Raw genomic sequence first — 9,751 nt, forward strand, 5'->3', positions numbered from 1 at the left:
GGGGCGAATGCAGGCTTTCGCTGAAGCCTGGAGAGCGAGGGGGGTCGGTGCACACCGACCCCTCTCGCTCTCCAGGCTTCAGGAAGCTATCTGCTAGCCGTGGGAGACCCAGCTCTCCCACGGCTAGCGGAGACCTTGCCAGCACCCAGAAGCTTGGGGCGCACTGAGCTCCACACGCCCCAAGCTTTGGGATTAACGCAGCGCTCCGCTAGCCATGGGAGAGCCGCGCAAAGTCGCGTGGCTCTCCCACGGCTAGCGGAGACCTTGCCAGCGCCCAGAAGCTTGGGGCGCACTGAGCTCCGCATGCCCCAAGCTTCGGGATTAGCACAGCGCACCTGGGGGGGAAATATTTTTTTCTCCTTATTTCCCCCCCAAAAAACTAGGTGCGTCCTATGGGGCAAAAAATACAGTATATAACGTCATCATTTTGAGAGTTACATTTCAAGTAAGAGGTCAAGTTTTTTGAGGAACAGTATATCCCATATTATTTTAACCCGTTCTGCAATGTTAGGTGATTCTGTTTGATTTCCAGTGTTGAGTAATGTATGTTCTAGTCACCACAAAAGCCAACAGGTCACACTTAAAGCATAACTCGTAAATATATCTTGCGTGTGTTGCCGTTTGAGGTGTTGGCAATAAACAAAGGAACACTCTTGCCTTCTGAGCTCAGCTTACTGAAGCTGTGAAATAGAGAACCTTTGGACCACAACAGCGAGGCCAAGAGCCTTGTTGTCTGGGCAGCCGAGGACCTCCATACACTCTGCCTAGGCTTGCACCCCAGGGAGGTCACTTCAGTTTGACTTTCCCCCTCGGAGGCGCACTCCATTGGCTCTTGAGAAATATGGAGGCCAACAAAAGGAAGAAATAGCAAAAAAATGAATCGCTGCTGGCCTTGACAGTAGCATCAAATCTTAATCTACTTTGACCTTTCTGAGATGGTTAATCAGCTGTTAGAAGAGTCCCAGCAAGTGGCTCACTTTCAGCTTGAATAATATTTTCAAAAGAAAGAAAAAGAAGGATATTAGCAACAGCATTTACACGGAAAACAGATGTTTTTCCGTTTATGCTTCTTTGTGGTTCTTAAGGAAACCCTTTGGAACTGCTTAGAGGACTGCAGTATCCTCTCTCCCAAAGACTCGCACTGCTGCAGCTCTGCACTTCTCAGAGCCAATAGCTGGATGGATTTTTCACTGATGTTATCCAAGAGATTATCCACCTGTTGAGAAATGTGGATGAAAAATGGTGAAGTATAGCAAGATAAAACAAATTTGTTTGAACTGAAAGAAAGATGAAGGGTTTCAGTCACTTGTAAAGATAGAAAATATTGACTATCCTCCACTATGTTATCAGCAATACAAAATTTGCCCATAGAACTGCAATGCGTGCAACACAACAGGCTGTGGACTTAATGTACATGCATTTTCTTACATGTGCAGTACATAGACAGAAGTACAGTGGTACCTCGCAAGACGAAATTAATTCGTTCTGCGAGTTTTTTCGTCTTGCGATTTTTTCATCTTGCAAAGCACGGAAAGTCTTCAAAAACCTCAAAAAAGGCTACCACACCGCGTGCTATGAGTTGCTCCTCGAAGTCAAGTCGCAACTGCACCCCCTGAATGCACGGTTTTAAGAAAAAGGAAACAAACTTGCAAGACAAAGGAAACAAACTTGCAAGACGTTTTCGTCTTGCAAAGCAAGCCCATAGGGAAATTCGTCTTGCGAAACAACTCAAAAAATGAAAAACTCTTTCGTCTTGCGAGTTTTTCGTCTTACGAGGCATTCGTCTTGCGAGGTACCACTGTACATCCCTCCATCAGCTCAGGAGCTTCAACTTGAGAAAAGAGCTGAGCGCTGAACTAAAATAAAAAAATTTAAATACGAATTTGTCACATGGGGGAGTCCAAAGAAGAAAAGTCACAATAAGAGCGCCTCATTACCCCCATAATCTGGAGCAACCATGGCTGGTTCCAGGATGAATCGACAGTGAAGTTTGGTCAACAATTCTTAAAGCACAGCTCATGAGCACTCTAAAATGAGTTGGGCTCACTTTCAATTAATGAGCGATACGCAAACCCACTGAAAGAAATGGGTTTGCTGTGAAAGTGACTAATATAGTGTATCATTCATACTGTTCATAGTTTGCTGGTAGGCAGAAGGAAGAATTGGAGTCGGGAAGATAAAGGTCTATGGTGGAATTTAGATACATAAAAAACACTCTGAAAATGCATTTTTTTAACATTTTGAAAAATATATTGAATTTGCCATAGCTCACCATCACCATCTAATGTCACATTTGTATAATTCACTTTACAACACACTTAGAAACATTTTATATGCAGCTGTATAGCCAAGTCCTATGTTGCACCATATAATTAAACAATGCTTTGATTCAAGATACCTGCATTTGAAGCTTCCCTAGTGTTATGTCTGAATGGTACCATACTGGTGGCATACTTTTCTTCTTCTTTTTAAACACTGAGAAATTTTTCTTTTTTGCCAAATAGGAAACCTGTTTTTTTTTGGGGGGTGGGAAAGAAAACATTCAGACAAGAACAGAATTCTGTGATCCACATGAATGGGTGCTTTCCATTCTCTTCCATGAGAAAGGAACATGCCATACCTATGTAGACAATTTGTATTGTGAACATGGAAGAGTTCCAGCCTCATAATAAATGGGGAAAGTTCATACAGGGAACTCCCAAGTCTGTTTGTCTCTATCTTAAATTTGCACCCCTTGTTTCCGCCACATGGTGCCCAAGTTGGCTGATACTAGTACAGTATCATAAAATGCAACGAAACAAAAAAATTAAAATGCAGATAAAAATAAAAACAGTTAAAATTAATTTAACACATTTATGCATTGGCTTATAGGCTACAGGCTGTCAAAAATGTATCTTGATATGTTCAATAAGTAGGGTGGAAATAGCTATATATGTGCAGTGCAATCCCATTTAAAACATTGTGGATGACTTCTCACCATGAAAGCTCCTCTACCTTTATAGTGCATTCCTATAAGGAAGACACAGGCAAACTTGGCCCTCCAGATGTTTTGGGACTACAACTCCCATCATCCTTGACCACTGGTCCTGTTAGCTAGGGATGGTGGGAGTAGTAGTCCCAAAACATCTTGAGGGCCGAGTTTGCCTATGCCTGCTATAAGGTATATGTCTATAAGAGCTATTACACTTGTTAGCTTAAAAAAAATTGGAAACAACATGCTTAAACAATGGAAGTTAAGCAACATAAGTTCCCTGGGCCATCTGTTTGGTTGCTGTTAGCAATGGAGTACTGGAGAATATATACCATTTCTCTGATCTAGCAAGGCAATTTTGTGTTGAATTTTCAGGGTATGCTGCACACAAGCTTCCTAAACCAAGACGAATCTAGGTTATTTTCATTTATTCTTTTTCTTCTTTTTTTAAGATTCATCAGGCACAGTTTTCTTTTGCCACATTTATGAACAAATAAAAAGAGGAACAAACTTAATTTCGGTTCTGACCAGCAGAGGGCTTCATCAACCAAACAAAATTTGAATCGGACAAGAAGTCCTGTAGTTTTTCCCCCTGAAGAAACCAGCTGCTCAAAATTGGGAAACAGCGCTGAAAAAAAAGAGAATTCCTCCTTTGGCAGGAAGTTGTCTTTGAATTGGGTTTTAGAAACTGAAAGCCTGTTTCCCCGCAAGCTTGCTCTTTAATCTAGCCTGCCTAGTTTATTAACCAGTTACAGATAGGTAGCCGTGTTGGTCTGCCATAGTCAGTGTATCTGAAGAAGTGTGCATGCACACGAAAGCTCATACCAAGAACTGACTTAGTTGGTCTTTAAGGTGCTACTGGAAGGAATTTGTTTTGTTTTAGTTTATTAACCTTTACTCTCACAGGTCAAGTAGTTATATTATGGGCTGCATCCCAATCCACAAGACATCTGCATTATATTAACCTTTATGCTTCTGCATTTAAGAAGAGTTTGGATTTGATATCCCGCCTTTCACTCCCTTTAAGGAGTCTCAAAGTGGCTAACATTCTCCTTTCCCTTCCTCCCCCACAACAAACACTCTGTGAGGTGAGTGGGGCTAAGAGACTTCAAAGAAGTGTGACTGGCCCAAGGTCACCCAGCAGCTGCATGTGGAGGAGCGGGGAAGCGAACCCGGTTCCCCAGATTACGAGACTACCACTCTTAACCTTTACACCACACTGGCTCTTTAACAAAACAGTTGCACGACGCAGATAAGATCAAGCACTGTAGAAGCAAGAACTGTGCAACCAGTGATCACCCTTCAGTCTGATTATAGTGAGTTTTTTCCAATGTCTCCTTTAATTTTGCAATATCCTTTTTTTTTAATGGAGTGATCAGTGCTGTACATAGGTGATCAAAGGAGCTGTAGGTGTGGATGCTAGCACAGAAAATTCATTTCGAAAGGGGAGAAAGAGCCATTGCGAAGGGACAGCTAAATAGCTCAGAAAAATATTGTTATTGTTATTATTAAAAGTTGTATACCACCCTTCATCTGCAGATCTCAGGGTAGTTCACAACATAAATACCGTATTTTTTGCTCTATAAGACTCACTTTTTCCCTCCTAAAAAGTATGGGGAAATGTGTGTGCGTCTTATGGAGCGAATGCAGGCTGCGCAGCTATCACAGAAGCCAGAACAGCAAGAGGGATTGCTGCTTTCACTGCGCAGCGATCCCTCTTGCTGTTCTGGCTTCTGAGATTCAGAATTTTTTTTTCTTGTTTTCCTCCTCCAAAAACTAGGTGCGTCTTATGGTCTGGTGCGTCTTATAGAGCGAAAAATACGGTAGCTACTTTTACACATGTTATGTTTGAATTAATTCCGGAGTGCCCCATTTCAGCAGCTTACTTGACAGAGCTCCCTCTCCTCTCCAGTTGTGCAAGTACTTAAACTGAGTGACTTAAAAACTTTGTGCAAATGTACATAAATGCCATATTTTAAAGTGAGCATTTTCTTTCCAAACATGTGCACTGAGTTGGCATGTGTATGCGTGCGTAAAGTGAATAACATAGAAGCTCTAGGGTCTCAGCTGATACACAGGTAAAACACCCGACTCGCTCTATAAAGAAACGAGCTGGTTGCCATTTAATAAATGCAACAAATTCAGTCTGATTCCCAGCAATCATCCATTACCTTTCGGATCCCAGGTGGCAGAGACACCACTGAGATGCGGCGCATCATCCGTCTTGCTTGCACAACCGTGTTTGTCCCGTGCATGCTTTGTGCATGTTCTTCCACGATGTTTACATCCAGCTGAATTGATGCTTCAGAGAGGAAGGAAGAGGAAAGAAAGGATACAGAGCGAGTCAAAATGGCGACAGTTCCATTACCAATAAAAGATCAAATCTGTTCATTCTAGATTAGGTAACCTGGAATTAATAGGACTGTTCCTTGGGCCAGGAGCCCAAGGAAGACCCTTATGCAGATGCAGACCCTTATGCAGATCACAAAAGACCCTTATGCAGATGCAGTACATAAAGAAACAATGCTTTTCCCCCTTCCCCATGCACTAAAGGTAAAGGTAAAGGGACCCCTGACCATTAGGTCCAGTCGTCGCCGACTCTGGGGTTGCGGCGCTCATCTTGCTTTATTGGCCGAGGGAGCCAGCGTACAGCTTCCGGGTCATGTGGCCAGCATGACTAAGACGCTTCTGGCGAACCAGAGCAGCGCACGGAAATGCCGTTTACCTTCCCGCCGGAGCGGTACCTATTTATCAACTTGCACTTTGACGTGCTTTCGAACTGCTAGGTTGGCAGGAGCAGGGACTGAGCAATGGGAGAGCTCACCCCGTCGTGGGGATTCAAACCGCCAATCTTCTGATCGGCAAGTCCTAGACTCTGTGGTTTAACCCACAGCGCCACCCGCGTCCTTTCCCCACGCACTACATTATACTTAAAGGTAAAATGATCCCCTGTCAATTAAGTCCAGTCACGAACGACTGGGGTTGTGACGCTCATCTCACTTTACAGGCCATGGATTTTACGTGTTGTGCTTAGGCCACAATATAGGGACTACATTATATATTTTAATAGGCACCCTTGAAGCATGCTATGTGTGCCCAGTTTGCCTTAATTTAAATTTTGCGCACAAAGTGGTCATTGGTGAAGGGAGTTAAGTTACCGTTCCGTAAAAGCTTCTTCCTTTTCAGTCCTGGAAATACTTTGGGAGAAGGTAAGGTCCGAATAGGCCTTGGAAAGGCATGATACTTAGAGGGAACAGAAGTCGTCTTAGACATCACTGGTTTTGGAGAGCCATCTTCACCATGGAGCTTGGCCTTCTTCCTTGCCCTTTGATAGAAAGGGAATAACTTCCTCATTGTTGCCCTAAACTGTTTCATAAGGCTCTTTTTCTTGCCCATGTGGAACTCAAGAGTTTCAGAGTTGTCAGACAGCTGTCCTTGAGGCATCCGCCTATCCTCCTCTCTCAACAAATGAATAGGCATGATTCTTTGCCATCTGAAAATAAATAAAGATAATGGATAATTACTGACTCTTCCAGTGAGTAAGCCGCCCACAGTCCTGGTTTATGCAGATGGATCGCTGTATTGTTGTAGACATACTGAAACAAAACTTGCACTGACACGTGAGGCTGCATTTCTGAAATTCAACATAGGGCTTTTAGGATTTTGTACCATTCCAATTTTTGTTTATAAAAGAGCACCTTTTTAACACAGTAAAAAGAAAAGTACAAACTTAGACCTTAACTTTTGTAAATGAATTCCCTGTGCATAATGGGTTAGTAATAAGGTTAGCGATCGAGCTGAATGGTCTTGGATGCCTTCCAACTGAGTGGTTCTATGGAGTCTAGACATTAGAAGGACTGCTAAAGTGGTCCAACATGCTGGACAGGTCTGGTTTGGCCAAGTACTGGTGATTTGTTGCTGTAGGACCTAATGGTTGGAGACCTCCTAGGAAAAGAAAGAGCCTTGTCAGGGTGGCGGTCACCTTCCCCCTCCATCCTCCCAGCTGTGGATTGTGCTAATTTTGTGTACGCAGTCAAGCTAAGAGAAGGACAGAGAGCTGAGTTGTCTTCTGTAAGAATATTATAAGTGCTGCTGGCATTTCCCTGAGAAATCTGATGGGAGCTTTGGGACCTCTGCAGGAGTTCAGCTGTATCTTCTTCTTCTGTGCTCAACTTCCAAAGCTGGGAAATAACTTTCTTAGGCCCAACCTAAAAGCCACCCCTCAAAAAGGAAGAACTTGAAAACTTGACATGTTTTGATGACCCTATGGTTGCTCCTAATTACCCAATTTTGTAGAGTTTTCTTCTTATGGCTCAACATGAGTAACTTTGCTTCTCTCTCTCTCTCTGTCTCTCTCTATATGCAAATAAAGCAGATATCACAAAATGCCAGCAAGCCTCCAGAGACCTCTTTTCAAGAAAACAGAATTCAACAGGCATTCGTAGCACCTGGCTCTCCAGAAATTTCGCCAAGCAGAGAACTGTGGCATATGTAGCTATAGAGCTGCCTTCCCCAACAGGATGCCCTCCAGATGCTTTGGACTACAACTCCCATCAGCCCCAGCCAGCATGGCTGCACAATGCCAAAGCTAATAGGAGCACGACATTATGGGAGTTGTAGTCCAAAACATCTGCAGGTTGGGGCAGGCTGCTATACACATCTCTCTGTGCATGTCCAAGGTGGCTTCTAACAATTTTAAAGCATTCACCGAAAATACAAAAATTTGTACCACTATAAAAGAGTTAAAAACAGAGTTCGGTGCAGCAGGCACAACCCTAAAAGGCAGAAGAACAGCCTGTTAAAATGACTCAAGCCAATAGACTAGATGTCTCCTGGAGCAAGAATACTGTATTCATTCATTTCACTTCATATATTTATATAGTGCTTAATACTAAGACAGTCCCAGTTTACAAAACACCCAATCCCATGTATGTATTCTGTACAACGAACAATGTCACTGAGAAACAACAATGCAAACCAAACAATCGAGGGTTCGCACACACCCACCCCAAAACATAAACATCCCACCCCAAAGAAACCTAGGAACTCTAGTTTGCTAAGGGTGCTGGGAATTGTAGCTCTGTGAGAGCAACAGTTCCCAGATTTCGGGGAGAGGGAATGCGCTCTAAATGCGCTTTGCATGTATGGTGTATGCAGCCAAAATCCCCCCAAGGCAAAAAGCATAGCTGTGCCTTTTGAAAACATCTTCTGCGTCAGGAAGCCCTTGACCAGACGTGTGACAGAAGTTCCTGGGGAATTTCCACAACTTGTTTAAGGTGCAAGTGAAGAATTAGTGTGGCTCACCTCTTGGTCTCTTTCCCTTTCACTTGGATGGCTTTTCCCTGAGCTTCATGCATTTTTTCACTAGGAGGTCTTCGCATGCAGCTCCGAAGAGGACCAGGAAAGCACCTTGGGTTGTGGCGCATAGCTCTTTCCTTCCCAGGCTGAGTAGATTCCTAATAGGGAACCTTTCTGTGCATTCAGGGCTCGGCGCTTCCTTGAAACACCTTTCCTTGCCTTGTAAAGATTTGGGCAGGTTGTGTCACGAAATGGCTCTACTTATTGAGAATCACACGGCATAATAACAAATTTGTCAAAGCCCTGGGAAATTCCACAATACACAGCTCCTCATGGCGTGGTAAATTCCTCCTCAGAGACATGACACATTTTTGGACTTAGCACAAGAGGACGAAGTGAAGTCTATTTCATCCTCACTGACAAGGGTGCGGATTCTCCTCAAAGGCTGCCACCTTCCACCTTGCAATTCCTGGGTTTTCAAGATGCCCCTTTGTTTTGATGGCCGTGAGACAGGAGTCGCAAATGTGATTGATTCCCTCCAGAAGTTGTGGACTACAACTCCTATCAGTCCCAGCAAGCATGGTCAGTAGGGATGAAGGGAGTTGTAGGTCACAACACAGGTGTCTAGGAAACTGTGGGATAGCTCAGTCGGTAGAGCAAGAGACTCTCAATCACAGGGTTGTGGGTTCAAGCCCATGTTGGGCAAAAATAGTTTCTTGCACTGCAGAGAGTAGGACTAGATGTGTTTGTGGGAGGGGGGTTATTTGTTTATGTATTTTGAGTTCTCTTTTTGTATCTTTATGTTGTAAACCACCCTGTGATCTTCAGATGAAGAGTATAGTAGTAGTAGTAACAACAACAACAACAATAGCCCAATGGTTGTCATTAATTTGATTGGAATTAATTTTATAATTAAATGATTTTAGAATGTTTTATTATTTTACTGTTGTTAGCCGCTCTGAGCCCAGCTTCGGCTGGGGAGGGCGGGATATAAATAAAATTTATTATTATTATTATTATTATTATTATTATTATTATTATTATTAATGGATTCAGGTAGGTAGTTGTGTTGGTCTGACGCAGTAGAAATATATATATATATATATATATATATATATATATATATATATATATATATATGAATTGTCCAGTAGCACCTTAGAGACCAGCTAAGTTTGTTCTTGGTATGAGCTTTTGTGTGCATGCACACTTCTTCAGACACACTGAAACAGAAGTCACCAGACCCTTATATATAGTGAGAGGGTGGGGAGGGGTATTACTCAGAAGGGTGGTGGGAATGGGTGATTGGTTGATATGTGTGGTAGACCTGTTAACAACTGCAACTGGTCTTACAGGAAAAAGCAAGGGATGAGATGGCCAAAAATAGCTTTATCATGTAGAATGAGATAAGAATCCAATGTCTCTCCATGGTTTTAAGTTTGGTAATGAGTTGCAATTCAGCAACTTCTCTTTCCACTCTAT

At 42.9% G+C, this 9,751-nt stretch overlaps 1 protein-coding gene across 4 annotated transcripts in view; it reads right to left on the reverse strand.

Annotated features, from left to right (window-relative positions):
• LOC309337153 (uncharacterized protein C3orf49) overlaps window positions 1-9,065 on the reverse strand; it is a 503,307-nt gene extending 494,242 nt beyond the window's left edge. For 2 of the 4 annotated variants that reach the window (XR_014154124.1, XR_014154125.1), the window contains exons 1-5: window positions 8,276-9,065; window positions 6,130-6,464; window positions 5,143-5,273; window positions 2,399-2,509; window positions 472-1,216 (exon numbers count right to left, since the gene is read on the reverse strand). Coding sequence is in view for 2 of the 4 variants with exons in the window: in XM_081853873.1 (XP_081709999.1) it covers window positions 1,022-1,216; window positions 2,399-2,509; window positions 5,143-5,273; window positions 6,130-6,464; window positions 8,276-8,397 (894 nt within the window). In the remaining 2 variants the exon portion in view is untranslated. Of the gene's footprint in view, window positions 1-428; window positions 1,217-2,398; window positions 2,510-5,142; window positions 5,274-6,129; window positions 6,465-8,275 lie in introns of those variants that run through there. The other 2 variants (XM_081853873.1, XM_081853874.1) reach the window with 2 other exon arrangements.
• Window positions 9,066-9,751: the final 686 nt, after the last annotated feature.

This window comes from Podarcis erhardii (genome assembly GCF_964252035.2).
Source record: "Podarcis erhardii genome assembly, chromosome: 2".
NCBI lineage: Eukaryota > Metazoa > Chordata > Lepidosauria > Squamata > Lacertidae > Podarcis > Podarcis erhardii.